At 45.8% G+C, this 19,553-nt stretch overlaps 1 protein-coding gene and 1 long non-coding RNA gene across 5 annotated transcripts in view; one reads left to right on the top strand and one right to left on the bottom strand.

Moving 5' to 3' along the window:
• Positions 1-7,224, bottom strand: part of ddb2 (damage-specific DNA binding protein 2) — a 56,243-nt gene extending 49,019 nt beyond the window's left edge. The window contains exons 1-3 of one of the 4 annotated variants that reach the window (XM_055910512.1): positions 7,015-7,224; positions 6,121-6,270; positions 3,792-3,913 (exon numbers count right to left, since the gene is read on the bottom strand). In XM_055910512.1, the coding sequence (XP_055766487.1) occupies positions 3,792-3,913; positions 6,121-6,268 (270 nt within the window). In that variant the 5' untranslated portion in view covers positions 6,269-6,270; positions 7,015-7,224. The other 3 variants (XM_055910510.1, XM_055910513.1, XM_055910514.1) reach the window with 3 other exon arrangements.
• An 11-nt stretch (positions 7,225-7,235) lies between these two features.
• On the top strand, positions 7,236-18,989 carry LOC129842119 (uncharacterized). The gene is made up of 3 exons (XR_008757464.1): positions 7,236-7,349; positions 17,666-18,691; positions 18,842-18,989. It is a non-coding gene; the product is annotated as an uncharacterized LOC129842119 (long non-coding RNA).
• The last annotated feature ends 564 nt before the right edge of the window (positions 18,990-19,553 follow it).

A 19,553-nucleotide genomic window follows, 5' to 3' on the forward strand; every position in this document is an offset into this window, starting at 1 on the left:
CTAGTGGTTAGAGTGTAGAGGTGGCAGGTAGTCTAGTGGTTAGAGTGTAGAGGTGGCTGGTAGCCTAGTGGTTAGAGTGTAGAGGTGGTAGGTAGTCTAGTGGTTAGAGTGTAGAGGTGGCAGGTAGACTAGTGGTTAGAGTGTAGAGGTGGCAGGTAGCCTAGTGGTTAGAGTGTAGAGGTGGCAGGTAGACTAGTGGTTAGAGTGTAGAGGAAGCAGGTAGTCTAGTGGTTAGAGTGTAGAGGTGGCAGGTAGACTAGTGGTTAGAGTGTAGAGGTGGCAGGTAGCCTAGTGGTTAGAGTGTAGAGGCGGCAGGTAGCCTAGTGGTTAGAGTGTAGAGGTGGCAGGTAATCTAGTGGTTAGAGTGTAGAGGTGGCAGGTAATCTAGTGGTTAGAGTGTAGAGGCGGCAGGTAATCTAGTGGTTAGAGTGTAGAGGTGGCAGGTAGTCTAGTGGTTAGAGTGTAGAGGCGGCAGGTAATCTAGTGGTTTATCATGTCATTAGGCTACCTGGGGCGGTAGGTAGACTAGTGGTTAAAATGTTGGACTAATAACCGAAAGGTTGCTAGATCGAATCCCCGAGCTGACAAGGTAGAAATAAACCTGTCATTCTGCCCCCTGAACAAGGCAGTTAACCCACTGTTCCCCAGTAGGCCGTCATTGTAAATAAGAATTTGTTCTTAAAACTGACTTGCCTAGTTAAATAAAGGTAAAAAGTAAAAACATTATTCAGCTGTTGGGACATCTCTTTAAATATATACTATTTTACAGTTTTACAATCACCAATCAGTAGGTACAGTTCCCTAGTCACCCTACTAGCTGTCACCCTACTAGCTGTCACCCTACTAGCTGTCACCCTACCAGCTGTCACCCTACTAGCTGTCACCCTACTAGCTGTCAGACACTACTGTTCCCTAGTCACCCTACTAGCTGTCAGAAACTACTGTTCCCTAGTCACCCTACTAGCTGTCAGACACTACCGTTCCCTAGTCACCCTACTAGCTGTCAGACACTACTGTTCCCTAGTCACCCTACTAGCTGTCAGAAACTACTGTTCCCTAGTCACCCTACTAGCTGTCAGAAACTACTGTTCCCTAGTCACCCTACCAGCCGTCAGACACTACTGTTCCCTAGTCACCCTACTAGCTGTCACCCTACTAGCTGTCAGACACTACCGTTCCCTAGTCACCCTACTAGCTGTCAGACACTACTGTTCCCTAGTCACCCTACTAGCTGTCAGACACTACTGTTCCCTAGTCACCCTACTAGCTGTCACCCTACTAGCTGTCAGACACTACCGTTCCCTAGTCACCCTACTAGCTGTCAGACACTACTGTTCCCTAGTCACCCTACTAGCTGTCACCCTACTAGCTGTCAGACACTACTGTTCCCTAGTCACCCTACTAGCTGTCAGACACTACTGTTCCCTAGTCACCCTACTAGCTGTCAGACACTACTGTTCCCTAGTCACCCTACTAGCTGTCAGACACTACTGTTCCCTAGTCACCCTACTAGCTGTCAGACACTAATGTTCCCTAGTCACCCTACTAGCTGTCACCCTACTAGCTGTCAGACACCAATGTTCCCTAGTCACCCTACTAGCTGTCAGACACCAATGTTCCCTAGTCACCCTACTAGCTGTCACCCTACTAGCTGTCAGACACTAATGTTCCCTAGTCACCCTACTAGATGTCAGACACTACTGTTCCCTAGTCACCCTACTAGCTGTCAGACACTACTGTTCCCTAGTCACCCTACTAGCTGTCAGACACTACTGTTCCCTAGTCACCCTACCAGCTGTCAGACACTACTGTTCCCTAGTCACCCTACTAGCTGTCAGACACTACTGTTCCCTAGTCACCCTACTAGCTGTCAGACACTACCGTTCCCTAGTCACCCTACTAGCTGTCAGACACTACTGTTCCCTAGTCCCCCTACTAGCTGTCAGACACTAATGTTCCCTAGTCACCCTACTAGATGTCAGACACTACTGTTCCCTAGTCACCCTACTAGCTGTCAGACACTACTGTTCCCTAGTCACCCTCCTAGCTGTCAGACACTACTGTTCCCTAGTCCCCCTACTAGCTGTCAGACACTACTGTTCCCTAGTCACCCTACCAGCTGTCAGACACTACTGTTCCCTAGTCACCCTACTAGCTGTCAGACACTACTGTTCCCTAGTCACCCTACTAGCTGTCACCCTACTAGCTGTCACCCTACTAGCTGTCACCCTACTAGCTGTCAGACACTACTGTTCCCTAGTCACCCTACTAGCTGTCACCCTACTAGCTGTCACCCTACTAGCTGTCACCCTACTAGCTGTCACCCTACTAGCTGTCAGACACTACTGTTCCCTAGTCACCCTACTAGCTGTCAGACACTACTGTTCCCTAGTCACCCTACTAGCTGTCAGACACTACTGTTCCCTAGTCACCCTACTAGCTGTCAGACACTACCGTTCCCTAGTCACCCTACTAGCTGTCAGACACTACTGTTCCCTAGTCACCCTACTAGCTGTCACCCTACTAGCTGTCACCCTACTAGCTGTCAGACACCACTGTTCCCTAGTCACCCTACTAGCTGTCACCCTACTAGCTGTCACCCTACTAGCTGTCAGACACTACTGTTCCCTAGTCACCCTACTAGCTGTCACCCTACTAGCTGTCACCCTACTAGCTGTCAGACACTACTGTTCCCTAGTCACCCTACTAGCTGTCACCCTACTAGCTGTCACCCTACTAGCTGTCAGACACTACTGTTCCCTAGTCACCCTACTAGCTGTCAGACACTACTGTTCCCTAGTCACCCTACTAGCTGTCACCCTACTAGCTGTCACCCTACCAGCTGTCACCCTACTAGCTGTCACCCTACTAGCTGTCACCCTACTAGCTGTCACCCTACTAGCTGTCACCCTACTAGCTGTCACCCTACCAGCTGTCACCCTACTAGCTGTCAGACACCACTGTTCCCTAGTCACCCTACTAGCTGTCACCCTACTAGCTGTCACCCTACTAGCTGTCAGACACTACTGTTCCCTAGTCACCCTACTAGCTGTCAGACACTACTGTTCCCTAGTCACCCTACTAGCTGTCAGACACTACTGTTCCCTAGTCACCCTACTAGCTGTCAGACACTACTGTTCCCTAGTCACCCTACTAGCTGTCAGACACTACTGTTCCCTAGTCACCCTACTAGCTGTCAGACACTACTGTTCCCTAGTCACCCTACTAGCTGTCAGACACTACTGTTCCCTAGTCACCCTACTAGCTGTCAGACACTACTGTTCCCTAGTCACCCTACTAGCTGTCAAAACACACTAGTCTGTGTAGTAATGTACCGGTCTCATCTGAGAATGAAGGCTCTGCCCCAGTGTACTCTGGTAAATGTAGTGTACCTGTCTCATCTGAGAATGAAGGCTCAGCCCCAGTGTACTCTGGTAAATGTAGTGTACCTGTCTCATCTGAGAATGAAGGCTCTGCCCCAGTGTACTCTGGTAAATATAGTGTACCTGTCTCATCTGAGAATGAAGGCTCTGCCCCAGTGTACTCTGGTAAATGTAGTGTACCGGTCTCATCTGAGAATGAAGGCTCTGCCCCAGTGTACTCTGGTAAATGTAGTGTACCGGTCTCATCTGAGAATGAAGGCTCTGCCCCAGTGTACTCTGGTAAATGTAGTGTACCTGTCTCATCTGAGAATGAAGGCTCTGCCCCAGTGTACTCTGGTAAATTTAGTGTACCTGTCTCATCTGAGAATGAAGGCTCTGCCCCAGTGTACTCTGGTAAATGTAGTGTACCTGTCTCATCTGAGAATGAAGGCTCTGCCCCAGTGTACTCTGGTAAATGTAGTGCAGGATGCTTCCTGGTCCACTTCTCTTCCCAACTGAAAACTTGGTCATGGTAGTTGGGAAAACAGGCCCTGAAATACAAGACCGGTACAGTCAATAACATCAAAGAACGGAAAGAGTCACTTCTCTCTGTGACAAGATTTATACAGTAACATTTCTGGAGGGGAAAAATGAAATACAAGACAGGTACAGTCAATAACATCAAAGAACGGAAAGAGTCACTTCTCTCTGTGAGAAGATTTATACAGTAACATTTCTGGAGGGGGAAAATGAAATACAAGACCGGTACAGTCAATAACCTGTTGGGGATGGGGGCGCTGTTTAGACTACTTATGCTAATTTGGCTAATTTTTTAAACGGCTTCCCACAAAATCCTTGATCGTACAATATGCATATTATTATTATTATTGGATAGAAAACAGTCTATAGTTTCTATAGGAGTTGAAATTTTGTCTCTAAGTGGAACAGAGCCCATTCTACAGCAATTTCCCTGACATGGAGTCAGATTTGAGAAATGTTGGCCACTGTTCTGAAGTCATTTAAAAGGGCACTGTCGTTGCTATGACTATACGGACACTTCTTACGTCTTCCCCTGGATGCCTTTACGTGATGACGATTCCAACGGGGTCGATTGCGCGTTCACAGGCCCTACAAATGAAAAAACCCTGAAGCTAGTCATTCTTTGGGAGCTGCGTCATGAGCCAAGAGGACACCGGCGCGCACCTGTTCCAAGCGTTAGTTTAGCCTGTTATATTTCTCCGGTCATCTTTTCACTCGTTATAGGAGTTAAAAACATCATAAGGTAGTTAATTTAAAGCGTTTTATAGCAATTTATATCCGTTTAGTGCGATTTTGGGACATTTATTTTTGCAACGATGTGAAAAGTTGGGCACGCTTTTCAGTTCATCCCGAACGCAGTTGACATTTCCACATGGCAAGAGGACAGCTTTCCACCAAAAGACGATTTCTCCCAAGAAAGGATCCTTTGCCCAAGATACAGATGGAAGAACAGCTCAAGGTAGGACATTTTTATTATGATAAATCGTGTTTCTGTCGAAACATTTTAGTGGCTTAGGACGCCATGTTTTTTGACGTAGCTTCGCTTGGCGCAAACTGTATTGAAAAGTAAGGATAAATTAAAAAATGTAATAACGCAATTGTATTAAGAATTAAATTGTCTATCAATCCCTGTCCACCCTGTATTTTTTAGTCACGTTTATGAGTATTTATGTATAAGAGTAGATCACTGTCTAAGTGGCGCAAGGACATTTTCTGACCAACTGAGCTACATTTCACATTGTCTAACCATGATTTTGGGGGCTAAATATAAACATTTTCGATCAAACTGTATATGCATGTTGTAATGTGATGTTACAGGAGTGTCATCGGAAGAATTCTGAGAAGGTTAGTGAAAAAATTAATATCTTTTGGCGATGTTGACTTTTATCGCTCACTTTGGCTAGAATCAATGCTGGGCTGCTAATTGCTATGTGCTAAGCTAATATAACGATTTATTGTGTTTTCGCTGTAAGACACTTAGAAAATCTGAAATATTGTCTGTATTCACAGGATCTGTGTCTTTCGATTCGTGTATGCTGTGTATTTTTACGAAATGTTTGATGATTAGTAGTTAGGTAAACACGTTGCTCATTGTAATTATTCTAGTCCATTTGTGATGGTGGGTGCAATTGTAAACTATGCCATCTACCTGAAATATGCACTTTTTTCTAACAAAACCTATCCCATACCATAAATATGTTATCAGACTGTCATCTAATGAGTTTTTTTGTTGGTTAGGGGCTATAAATATCTTAGTTTAGCCGAATTGGTGATGGCTACTGGTGTTGGTGGACAAATAAAAGATGGTGGATTATGCTAATGTGTTTTTAGGTAATAGATGTACATCTTTACATATTGTGTCTTCCCTGTAAAACATTTTAAAAATCGGAAATGTTGACTGGATTCACAAGATCTGTGTCTTTCATTAGCTGTATTGGACTTTAATGTGTGAAAGTTAAATATTTTAAAAAAATATTTTTTTTGAATTTCGCGGCACTGGTTTTTCAGTGGGGGGGGGGGGGTGTGCCGCTAGCGCCACGCTGATCCTAGACAGGTTTTAACATCAAAGAACGGAAAGAGTCACTTCTCTCTGTGACAAGATTTATACAGTAACATTTCTGGAGGGGGAAAATGAAATACAAGACAGTGCAGCCAATCAAAAGCTTCTATAACGGAGAATGGCGTTTCTATTAGATCCATTGGTATTTTACTAGCAGACCTGTTTTCAATGTGGTCTTCCCGTCCATCTTCTGCCGTAGCTTCTTGGAGATGGTTTGTCCTGCAGCCCCAGACGTGTCTCCATTCTGCTTCCTCGACTTCTGCTTTGATTCAGATGCTTCTGAAGGAGCCTTCTTTGCCCGTGCCATTTCTGAGTGTGTTAAAATAAAAATAAACAACAAATCACTTGTGTTCACGGCTAAATCAAAGTTTGATAGAAAACATCAAATAGATACACAGTATGTATTCTAGCTCGAATAGATACCTTCACCTGGTACTTACCTTCACCTGGTACCGACCTTCACCTGGTACCGGCCTTCACCCCCTACTGACCTTCACCTGGTACTCAACCCTGCACATGGTACCGACCTTCACCCGGTACTCAACCCTGCACCTGGTACCGACCTTCACCTGGTACCGACCTTCACCTGGTACCGACCTTCACCTGGTACTCAACCCTGCACCTGGTACCGACCTTCACCTGGTACTCAACCCTGCACCTGGTACCGACCTTCACCTGGTACTCCAACCTGCACCTTAGAGACCACTGCCCTTTCTAAATAGTCATTGAACACTGGTCACTTTAATAATGTTTACATTCTGTTTTACCCCCTTTATGTGTGTATACTGTATTCTAGTCAAATCCATCATTATTAGTTGTTTTTATTGATTATTTGTGTACCTATTTGACATTTTACTGCATTGTTAGGAGCTAGTTGCGTAAGCATTTCGCTGCACCGGGTTTACCATCTGCCAAACTGTGTGCACGTAACACTACCAATAAACTTTTGTATTTGATTTAATGGTTGCACAACAACAAACGACTAACGCTACGGCCGGACAACCAGTCCGACTATGTAATGCGTGTTCATCAAATGACATGAAAATACATTACCAGTGCAATAGGATAGCGCTCCTTCTTCTTCGTTGAATTGTTATTTTCATGTACACTCCACACGTGAGAAGTGCTTTATGTAAGTGAAAGCCCAGTGTTTTGTAACGTCTCTGTGTTACATCTTCTGCCCGGCAGGCGGCATGTTGGAAATGGATTCTGGAAGTTTTGTACACCGGAAATAGTAGGGTGGCACTTCCGGGTGTTCCGTCTACGCTGATTAGTTGAATTCGTCCGCGAGGCGGCTGAGCGGAGCGAGTTTGAAACAAGTGGAGAAGTAAACCAGGAGACTGAGTTGAGAAAATCAAACGGTAACAATTCACAATGATACGACCTAAGTGAGTATAAATGTTGCGATTGCAATGAAAATTATGTATTATTTAATGATTAGAGACCAAAAACAAGAAAGCAAAATAATTTTTTGATATGTTTTTCTGTGATTCTTAATGTAAACATTTAGACTTTAGAAATACCAGTTATCGCAAACGAATCTCGTCAAGCCGAAACCTTAGTTACTGTTACTAGCCGCCTACCACCCGGTACTCTACCCTGCACCTTAGTTACTGTTACTAGCCGCCTACCACCTGGTACTCTACCCTGCACCTTAGTTACTGTTACTAGCCTGCTACCACCTGGTACTCTACCCTGCACCTTAGTTACTGTTACTAGCCTGCTACCACCTGGTACTCTACCCTGCACCTTAGAGACTGTTACTAGCTTGCTACCACCCGGTACTCTACCCTGCACCTTAGTTACTGTTACTAGCCTGCTACCACCTGGTACTCTACCCTGCACCTTAGTTACTGTTACTAGCCTGCTACCACCCGGTACTCTACCCTGCACCTTAGTTACTGTTACTAGCCGGCTACCACCCGGGACTCTACCCTGCACCTTAGAGACTGCTGCCCTATGTATATAGTCATTCAACACTGGTCACTTTTATTTAACCTTTATTTAACTAGGCAAGTCAGTTAAGAACAAATTATTATTTACAATGACATCCTAGGAACAGTGGGTACCAGATTTGTACCTTGTCAGCTCGGGGATTCAATCTAGCAACCTTTCAGTTACCGGCCCAATGCTCTGACCAATAGGCTACCTGCCGCCCCCAATGTTTACATACTCGCAACCAATCAAATTAGATTTGATGTATTGTATTTCTGGAGGGGAGGGGAGGAGGGGGGGGGGGGGGGGGGGGCGGCTGTCAGGCCTCTCCTGTAGGACACCTCACTGATCGAGGCTCACATTGGAACTATATTTAATGTTTTTTAATTGTGTTGGTATTGTCCAGGTGTAGTGCCGTGTAAAGCCTCTGGGAAGATGAGGAATTACGGTATTGAGGTGATCAGCAACACGCCCATCCAGCTCCAAGCTCCTGACGGACTCAAAGCCAACAGGAATGGGGAGTTTAAGGAGGACTGGCCACCCCTCATAGCCAGCCACCCCTCATAGCCATCTCAGTGCAAGAGGCATCACAGTGGTCTAAGGCACTGCATCTCAGTGCAAGAGGCATCACAGTGGTCTAAGGCACTGCATCTCAGTGCAAGAGGCATCACAGTGGTCTAAGACACTGCATCTCAGTGCAAGAGGCATCATAGCGGTCTAAGGCACTGCATCTCAGTGCAAGAGGCATCACAGTGGTCTAAGGCACTGCATCTCAGTGCAAGAGGCATCACAGTGGTCTAAGGCACTGCATCTCAGTGCAAGAGGCATCACAGTGGTCTAAGGCACTGCATCTCAGTGCAAGAGGCATCACAGTGGTCTAAGGCACTGCATCTCAGTGCAAGAGGCATCACAGTGGTCTAAGGCCCTGCATCTCAGTGCAAGAGGCATCACAGTGGTCTAAGGCACTGCATCTCAGTGCAAGAGGCATCACAGCGGTCTAAGGCACTGCATCTCAGTGCAAGAGGCATCACAGCGGTCTAAGGCACTGCATCTCAGTGCAAGAGGCATCACAGCGGTCTAAGGCACTGCATCTCAGTGCAAGAGGCATCACAGCGGTCTAAGGCACTGCATCTCAGTGCAAGAGGCATCACAGTGGTCTAAGGCCCTGCATCTCAGTGCAAGAGGCATCACAGTGGTCTAAGGCACTGCATCTCAGTGCAAGAGGCATCACAGCAGTCTAAGGCACTGCATCTCAGTGCAAGAGGCATCACAGCAGTCCCTGGTTCGAATCCAGGCTGTATCACATCCGGCCGTGATTGGGAGTCCCATAGGGCGGCGCTCAATTGGCCCAGCGTCGTCCGGGTTTGGGTTTGGCCGGTGTAGGCCGTCATTGTAAATAAGAATTTGTTCTTAACTGACTTGCCTAGTTAAATAAAGGTTAAATAAAGGTAATATAGTCTATGTATGTGGATGACTCAACACGTCAGCTGTCACAGTGACTGAAATGACTGCTGCTGTTAGTTTCAGAATGGTTGGCACAGAGTAAGTTAGTCCTAAATATTTAAAAAACTAAAAGCATTGTATTTGGGACAAATCATTCACTAAAACCCTAAACCTCAACTAAATCTTGTAATAAATAATGTGGAAATTGAGCAAGTTGAGGATCGTTTACCTATGGGGTGACGGGCAGTGGGAAGTCCTTCGCTATGACTGGGTCTCCAGGACAGGGGGGGACATGATCTTTAGACATGATCTTCAACAGCATCGCCCCCCCCCCCCCCCCGTACCAGGACAAACAATTTGATAAGGAAAATAAGCAACATTTTGTTTGTCATTCATCACGTGTTGTAATCGCTCTCTAAAGATCAGTACTTTCGTTCTTCAAAAACTAGTCCCAAGTCGAGCTTCGTCCATTAATTCCCGTTTGAGACATCTGTGAATTCTACTCGTTCCGTAATGGATGAGACGTGACGTCACTATCTATCTACTTCCACCCTGATGTAAATGTGCAGGTGTTCACGGCGGATGATGAGAATGGTATGGAGGTCCACAATCGCTTAGATGTTCTGTTGGAGAGCCAGAACAGGGAGAACCAGTCAACGAGGGTGTCCCTAAAAACACCGGCACAGGACCGTCTGAGGATGACCTATGACCTGCGACTCGTTTCTGTTTTCTGATGTGATACATCATCTGCTTCTGAGAATTCCTAACTGACGTCCGCATGGAAATAATCAAATGTCTTCTGTGTAATTGTAGTACTGTATGTCAAAGGACTGTGTTTGTTTGTTTGCTATTTTCAGACAGCATTAATCCACCTAGAAATGTGTGTAAATTGTAATATGTAACCTGCAGCTGTGTTTTTGGTGCTGTTTTCAGACAAAAAAACAGATCCAAAATCCTATTGGTTACTGTATGGTATAGTTTCCTATTGGCTACTGTATGGTATAGTTTCCTATTGGTTACTGTATGGTATAGTTTCCTATTGGTTACTGTATGGTATAGTTTCCTACTGGTCCTACTGGTTACTGTATGGTATAGTTTCCTCCTGGTTACTGTATGGTATAGTTTACTACTGGTTACTGTATGGTATAGTTTCCTCCTGGTCCTACTGGTTACTGTATGGTATAGTTTCATCCTGGTCCTACTGGTTACTGTATGGTATAGTTTCCTATTGGTTACTGTATGGTATAGTTTCCTCCTGGTTACTGTATGGTATAGTTTCCTACTGGTTACTGTATGGTATAGTTTCCTCCTGGTCCTACTGGTTACTGTATGGTATAGTTTCCTACGGGCTACTGGTTACTGTATGGTATAGTTTCCTCCTGGTCCTACTGGTTACTGTATGGTATAGTTTCCTCCTGGTCCTACTGGTTACTGTATGGTATAGTTTCCTCCTGGTCCTACTGGTTACTGTATGGTATAGTTTCCTCCTGGTCCTACTGGTTACTGTATGGTATAGTTTCCTCCTGGTCCTACTGGTTACTGTATGGTATAGTTTCCTACTGGCTACTGGTTACTGTATGGTATAGTTTCCTCCTGGTCCTACTGGTTACTGTATGGTATAGTTTCCTACTGGCTACTGTATGGTATAGTTTCCTACTGGCTACTGTATGGTATAGTTTCCTACTGGTTACTGTATGGTATAGTTTCCTACTGGTTACTGTATGGTATAGTTTCCTACTGGTTACTGTATGGTATAGTTTCCTACTGGTTACTGTATGGTATAGTTTCCTACTGGCTACTGTATGGTATAGTTTCCTACTGGTTACTGTATGGTATAGTTATCTCCTGGTCCTCCTGGTTACTGTATGGTATAGTTTCCTCCTGGTTACTGTATGGTATAGTTTCCTCCTGGTCCTACTGGTTACTGTATGGTATAGTTATCTCCTGGTCCTACTGGCTACTGTATGGTATAGTTTCCTCCTGGTCCTACTGGTTACTGTATTGTATAGTTTCCTCCTGGTCCTACTGGTTACTGTATGGCATAGTTTCCTACTGGTTACTGTATGGTATAGTTTCCTACTGGTTACTGTATGGTATAGTTTCCTACTGGTTACTGTATGGTATAGTTTCCTCCTGGTTACTGTATGGTATAGTTTCCTCCTGGTCCTATTGGCTACTGTATGGTATAGTTTCCTACTGGTTACTGTATGGTATAGTTTCCTACTGGTTACTGTATGGTATGGTTTCCTACTGGCTACTGTATGGTATAGTTTCCTACTGGTCCTATTGGTTACTGTATGGTATAGTTTCCTCCTGGTTACTGTATGGTATAGTTTCCTCCTGGTCCTATTGGTCACTGTATGGTATAGTTATCTCCTGGTCCTACTGGTTACTGTATGGTATAGTTTCCTACTGGTTACTGTATGGTATAGTTTCCTACTGTGACGACCCTCCCATTCTGTCTACCGTTTTCTCTCTCTCCTTGCTCTTGTTTCCCTATTAGGATGCCGGTGGGTGGAGTTGGGAGGGTCGTCAGCTACATGGGGAACACCTGGGCCCACTCTCCCAGGATAAAATCACCACTTCCCCATTCATCAAGGAGACTCTCTCCATACAGACACTTTGATAGATTTTGTTGCGTTTGGTTGTGCTTTTTGGTTGTTTGTTTTAGCATCTTTCAACACCTTGCATTATCACATTCATCCATGCAAAACATTCACTTACGCTACTGATTACTGAACACACACACCATTGTATATTATACATAGTTTCTTTATTTAATAAATATATATTTTGTTACTTCTTATCTCCACGTGTCTCCCTTTTGTTACGGGCTTTGAGCCGGTTCGTGACAAGTGGGGGCTCATCCGGGATAATTGAACGTATTGGTTTGGGAGAACGTGGAGGTACGTGTTTGGTTTACATATTTGGTTTGAGTTTGATAGGCCTAGTATTGGTTGCCTTTGTTGTTTGGTTTGTGTGCTGCGTTGGAGAGAGAGTATAATGGTTAGTTTCCAGGCCCTGCCCAGCCTGGAAACTCTTGTTCTACTTTCTGTTGGGACATCGGTCTGAGGAGGTGAGTAATCGGCTGTGTACCTCAGTGGGAGATTTGGGTTGGGTAGTGGAACTTGCGACCCGGAGCTATAGCCTTTTTACCCCTGATAGGCTTAGCGACCTGTTTCATTTTTGAAATATGTTGGGCATGGTTAATGTTTGTTATTTTTGTGTGGTGTCTGTGGACTGAGCAGTTGTCTCGGGGGCACATCCGTGGCTTGGTGGAATCTACCAGCGTGCTGGGGGGTTTATTCCCATGCCAGCGGGCTACAGTGCGTAAATACCCACCGCAAATCCGCACGAAGACTAGGGTTGAGTTAATGTAGGTTTGGGGAAGCTCCGTATCTCATCTCTCTTCTGTGGTGCTCAGGGTGATTGTCATTTCTCTGGTTGTGGTCTGGTGTGCTCAGCAGAGGGGAAGAGTGATAATATTTTTTTTTTTTTTTGACTATGGCGTCTTATGTAGATGAGTTCATTCGCTTTCCATCAGAGGAATTGTTAGACTTAGGTACTAAAGAACAGCTGTTGAAGGTGGCTGAACATTACAAGGTTGAAATTAGTGATAAACGTCTAAAGAATTCTATTAGGTTGATATTGAAGGCCAATCTGATGGAGAGTGGTGTTCTTGAAGTTACCACTGGGCCAGCCTCTGCTGAGGAGTCATCTCCCCGTAACGTTACAATGGCCATTCCATCGGTTAGTCCTAGTAGTCTTCTTTTTGAACAGCAGAAAGAACTGCTCCTGTTACAGCTGCAGCATGATCGTGAGAAGCTAGAGCATGATCGGCAGCATGATCGTGAGAAGCTAAATCATGATCGTGTAAAGTATGAAAAGGAATTAGCATTTAAACAAGATATGGAGTATGCTAAAATCAAGTTGCAACAAGAACGGATAGAGTTGATTAGGGAAGGAAAGATTTCAGGGGAGAGTTTGTTCTGGGAAGGTGACCAAGAGTTACCTAGGGGTCGTTCCTCTTTTGGTCGTGCCCCGGACACATTTGATATTGTTGGGAACTTACGGTTATTGCCTCAGTTTAATGAAAAGGACCCTGAGACATTCTTTTTGTTGTTTGAGCGTGTTGCTGACGCTAGGAGTTGGCCTGATTCTGACCGCACCTTAATGTTGCAGTGTGTGCTGACTGGTAAAGCGCAGGAAGCATATTCAGCTCTTAGTGTACACGACAGTACCTGTTATGATAAGGTTAAAATGGCTGTGTTGCAGATTTATGAATTGGTCCCTGAGGCTTACCGCCAACGATTTAGAACTTTAAAAAGGGATGATCAACAGACTCATGTGGAGTTTGCGCGACAATTATCTGTACAGTTTAATCGCTGGTGTTCTGCCTCTGCAGTTGTGACTTTCCAAGGGCTGTGTGATCTGATTATGTTAGAGCAATTTAAGGACACAATCCCTGATCGTATTGCCACGTATATTAACGAACGAAAAGTAAAGAATGTCGTTGAAGCAGCGGTTTTGGCGGATGAGTATATGTTAACTCACAAAAGAGTCTTTGCAGAGCCCCGTATTCGGAATGAGTGGGGGCGTTCGGATAGATTTGGGCTTCGCTCAGATCTAGTCTGGTCTGATCTAGTCTGTTACCCACTCAGATCTAGTCAGTGCGCAGCGGACTGACCCCACATTGGAAGAGTTGCGTGACCAAATTGTGCCTGTGGAACAGTTGGGAGATGTCACCCATTGCTATTTTCTCAAAGAGGATGTCCTGATGAGAAAGTGGGTGTCTCATGGTAGTCGTTTTCTGGGGGAGGCGATTAGTCAGGTTGTGGTACCAGTAAAGCTTCGTGAGTTGGTTTTGACAACTTCTCACAATGGTGTTGCTGGACATATGGGTGTGAGGAAAACATACCATCGCATATTACGACATTTCTTTTGGCCTAGATTAAAGAGGGATGTCTCTGATTTCATCAAAACTTGTCACACCTGTCAATTAACTGGTAAACCTAATCAAGCTATTAAGACGGTACCACGGTTTCCTACTCCTGTACTCAGCCAACCTTTTGAGTATTCGATCATTGACTGTGTGGGTCCTTGGCCTCGTACAAAAAAAAAAAAGGTAGAGTGAAATGAGTAGTCTGTTACGTTGGGAAGTGGCTATGAATCGTTTGGGAGTTTAAAAAAAATTAAGGACTTTGTTCTTTTCGTTGGAGGTTGTAGCTGATGTGGTCTCGTGCGCCCTCTTCCTGAATGTTTGTATGGTCAGGTTCTGTCTTTCCTGTCTATTCCGTCCTGGTCTGGGGAGCCTTCTTTCCTCTTAAAAGTTGCTTCCTATGCACTAATGTTGCTGAGGTCTGGGGTGTCTTCTTTTCTCTTAAATGTTGCTTCCTATGTATTAAGGTTGCTGAGGTCTGGGGAGTCTTCTTTCCTCTTAAAGGTTGCTTCCCGTGCACAAAGGTTGCTAAGGTCTGGAGAGGAGATTGGCTGGGGCAAATTTGGAAGAGGGAACACGTACCCCTCATAAATTTGGGACGCAAGTGCTGTGTCAGTTTGGGACGCAGAGGGCGGTATGTTGTTCCGGGGTCCTTGTTGGTCCCCGGTTTTATGGGGGGGAATGTGACGACCCTCCCATTCTGTCTACCGTTTTCTCTCTCTCCTTGCTCTTGTTTCCCTATTAGGATGCCGGTGGGTGGAGTTGGGAGGGTCGTCAGCTACATGGGGAACACCTGGGCCCACTCTCCCAGGATAAAATCACCACTTCCCCATTCATCAAGGAGACTCTCTCCATACAGACACTTTGATAGATTTTGTTGCGTTTGGTTGTGCTTTTTGGTTGTTTGTTTTAGCATCTTTCAACACCTTGCATTATCACATTCATCCATGCAAAACATTCACTTACACTACTGATTACTGAACACACACACCATTGTATATTATACATAGTTTCTTTATTTAATAAATATATATTTTGTTACTTCTTATCTCCACGTGTCTCCCTTTTGTTACGGGCTTTGAGCCGGTTCGTGACACTACTGGCTACTGTATGGTATAGTTTCCTACTGGTTACTGTATGGTATAGTTATCTCCTGGTCCTATTGGTTACTGTATGGTATAGTTTCATCCTGGTTACTGTATGGTATAGTTTCCTCCTGGTCCTATTGGTTACTGTATGGTATAGTTATCTCCTGGTTACTGTATGGTATAGTTTCCTACCGGTTACTGTATGGTATAGTTTCCTACTGGTTACTGTATGGTATAGTTTCCTACTGGTTACTGTATGGTATAGTTTCCTCCTGGCTACTGTATGGTATAGTTTCCTCCTGGTCCTACTGGTTACTGTATGGTATAGTTTCCTACTGGCTACTGTATGGTATAGTTTCCTACTGGCTACTGTATGGTATAGTTTCCTCCTGGTCCTACTGGCTACTGTATGGTATAGTTTCCTCCTGGTCCTATTGGTCACTGTATGGTATAGTTATCTCCTGGTCCTACTGGTTACTGTATGGTATAGTTTCCTACTGGCTACTGTATGGTATAGTTTCCTCCTGGTCCTACTGGCTACTGTATTGTATAGTTATCTCCTGGTCCTACTGGTTACTGTATGGTATAGTGACCTCCTGGTCCTACTGGTTACTGTATGGTATAGTTTCCTCCTGGTCCTACTGGCTACTGTATGGTATAGTTTCCTATTGGCTACTGTATGGTATAGTTTCCTATTGGCTACTGTATGATATAGTTTCCTACTGGTTACTGTATGGTATAGTTTCCTACTGGTTACTGTATGGTATAGTTTCCTCCTGGCTACTGTATGATATAGTTTCCTACTGGTTACTGTATGGTATAGTTTCCTCCTGGTCCTATTGGTTACTGTATGGTATAGTTTCCTCCTGGTCCTACTGGCTACTATATGGTATAGTTTCCTCCTGGTCCTACTGGTTACTGTATGGTATAGTTTCCTCCTGGTCCTATTGGTCACTGTATGGTATAGTTATCTCCTGGTCCTACTGGTTACTGTATGGTATAGTTTCCTACTGGTTACTGTATGGTATAGTTTCCTACTGGTTACTGTATGGTATAGTTATCTCCTGGTCCTATTGGTTACTGTATGGTATAGTTTCATCCTGGTTACTGTATGGTATAGTTTCCTCCTGGTCCTATTGGTTACTGTATGGTATAGTTATCTCCTGGTCCTACTGGTTACTGTATGGTATAGTTTCCTACTGGTTACTGTATGGTATAGTTTCCTACTGGTTACTGTATGGTATAGTTTCCTCCTGGTCCTACTGGTTACTGTATGGTATAGTATCCTCCTGGTCCTATTGGTTACTGTATGGTATAGTTATCTCCTGGTCCTACTGGTTACTGTATGGTATAGTTTCCTACTGGTTACTGTATGGTATAGTTTCCTACTGGTTACTGTATGGTATAGTTTCCTCCTGGTTACTGTATGGTATAGTTTCCTACTGGTTACTGTATGGTATAGTTTCCTCCTGGCTACTGTATGGTATAGTTTCCTCCTGGTTACTGTATGGTATAGTTTCCTCCTGGTCCTACTGGCTACTGTATGGTATAGTTATCTCCTGGTCCTACTGGTTACTGTATGGTATAGTTATCTCCTGGTCCTATTGGTTACTGTATGGTATAGTTTCCTCCTGGTCCTACTGGCTACTGTATGGTATAGTTTCATACTGGTTACTGTATGGTATAGTTTCCTATTGGCTACTGTATGATATAGTTTCCTACTGGTTACTGTATGGTATAGTTTCCTACTGGTTACTGTATGGTATAGTTTCCTCCTGGCTACTGTATGATATAGTTTCCTACTGGTTACTGTATGGTATAGTTTCCTCCTGGTCCTATTGGTTACTGTATGGTATAGTTTCCTCCTGGTCCTACTGGTTACTGTATGGTATAGTTTCCTCCTGGTCGTACTGGTTACTGTATGGTATAGTTTCCTCCTGGTCCTATTGGTTACTGTATGGTATAGTTTCCTACTGGTCCTATTGGCTACTGTATGGTATAGTTTCCTCCTGGTTACTGTATGGTATAGTTTCCTCCTGGTTACTGTATGGTATAGTTTCCTACTGGTCCTATTGGTTACTGTATGGTATAGTTTCCTCCTGGTCCTATTGGTTACTGTATGGTATAGTTTCCTCCTGGTCCTATTGGTTACTGTATGGTATACAGCGAGGAGGCGCAGAATGGCTAATCATGATCACATAGTGATGAGTAGTTAGATCCACAACGATACGGTGATCAGTGATTCTGTACAGTCTGACGTAGTCCTCGTCAACCACTCTCTGTGTGTTCCTCCATTCAGCTGTAAGAGAAGGTCAGAGGGCAGCCCTGCCCAGGGGGACGACTGTACAGAGGTACACTGGACAGACGTGGAGACCAGGGTAAGAGAAGGTCAGAGGGCAGCCCGGCCCAGGGGGACGACCGTACGGAGGGACACTGGACAGACGTGGAGACCAGGGTAAGAGAAGGTCATCAGAGGGCAGCCCGGCCCAGGGGGACGACCGTACGGAGGGACACTGGACAGAAGTGGAGACCAGGGTAAGAGAAGGTCATCAGAGAGCAGCCCGGCCCAGGGGGACGACCGTACGGAGGGACACTGGACAGACGTGGAGACCAGGGTAAGAGAAGGTCATCAGAGGGCAGCCCGGCCCAGGGGGACGACCGTACGGAGGGACACTGGACAGACGTGGAGACCAGGGTAAGAGAAGGTCATCAGAGGGCAGCCCTGCCCAGGGGGACGACCGTACGGAGGGACACTGGACAGACGTGGAGACCAGGGTAAGAGACGGTCATCAGAGGGCAGCCCTGCCCAGGGGGACGACCGTACGGAGGGACACTGGACAGACGTGGAGACCAGGGTAAGAGACGGTCATCAGAGGGCAGCCCTGCCCAGGGGGACGACTGTACGGAGGGACACTGGACAGACGTGGAGACCAGGGCAAGAGAAGGTCATCATTGGGCAGCCCTGCCCAGGGGGACGACCGTACGGAGGGACACTGGACAGACATGGAGACCAGGGTAAGAGAAGGTCAGAGGGCAGCCCTGCCCAGGGGGGCGACCGTACGGAGGGACACCGGACAGACGTGGAGACCAGGGTAAGAGACGGGGTTTCACTCACTACACTGGCTATTGTACTGTTTTTAGTCTGGTCCCAGATCAGATCTCGTATGGTCATTGTCGCCCTTGACTGACCAAAGGGAGTTTTCAAGACCGCGCAATCCCATCTCGTACCAGGCTGTCATCATAACCATTCTAGAAGCTTCCACATTGTGTGTTCCAGGGCTGGATGGATCCAGGGTCCAGGCTACCAGCACCATGGATATCAGAGGTAAGACTCATTTCTACTACAGGTTTTATTGTCTGCGATACCTTGAAACGTGTCTGCTGAACATTTTCTAAATATAATATATTTTAATATAATATATATTAATATATTTCTAAAGACGGCGGAACTAATATGATGTTGTTTGGGTTTTAGGCGCAGAAAGCCCCGAGATGGTCCAGTCCTGTGCTGTCTGAGCTGCTCCATACACCTCATCCCCTCCCTCCTCATCCCCTCCCTCCTCAAACCTCACCCCCTCCCTTCTCAAACATCCCTCCCTCCTCACCCTCAACCCCTTCCCTCCTCAACCTCATCCCCTCCCTCCTCACCCCCACCTCTCTCCTCACCCCTCCCTCCTCCCTCCTCACCCTCAACCCCTCCCTCCTCCCTCCTCAACCCTCACCCACACTTACCTCCTCAACCCTCACCTGCTCCCTCCTCACCCCCTCCCTCCTCAACCCTCACCCCCACTTCCCTCCTCACCCCCACCTCTCTCCTCACCCGCTCCCTCCTCACCCCCTCCCTCCTCAACCCTCACCCCCTCCCTCCTCAAACCTCACCCCTCCCTCCTCAAACCTCACCCCCTCCCTCCTCAAACCTCACCCCCTCCCTTCTCAACCATCCCTCCCTCCTCACCCCCTCCCTCCTCAAACCTCACCCCCTCCCTTCTCAACCATCCCTCCCTCCTCACCCCCACCCTCGTCACCCCCACGCGGCTGGTGTGCAATAGCTAACACTCAAAACTGGTGAACTATATATATAGTATAGAGATGGACTACGGTGTTGTGTTTCATAACTAACGGTCCCACAACGGTCCCACAACGGTCCCACAACGGTCCCATAACGGTCCCACAACGGTCCCATAATG

Source organism: Salvelinus fontinalis, unplaced genomic scaffold (assembly GCF_029448725.1).
Source record: "Salvelinus fontinalis isolate EN_2023a unplaced genomic scaffold, ASM2944872v1 scaffold_0015, whole genome shotgun sequence".
Taxonomy (NCBI): Eukaryota; Metazoa; Chordata; class Actinopteri; order Salmoniformes; family Salmonidae; genus Salvelinus; species Salvelinus fontinalis.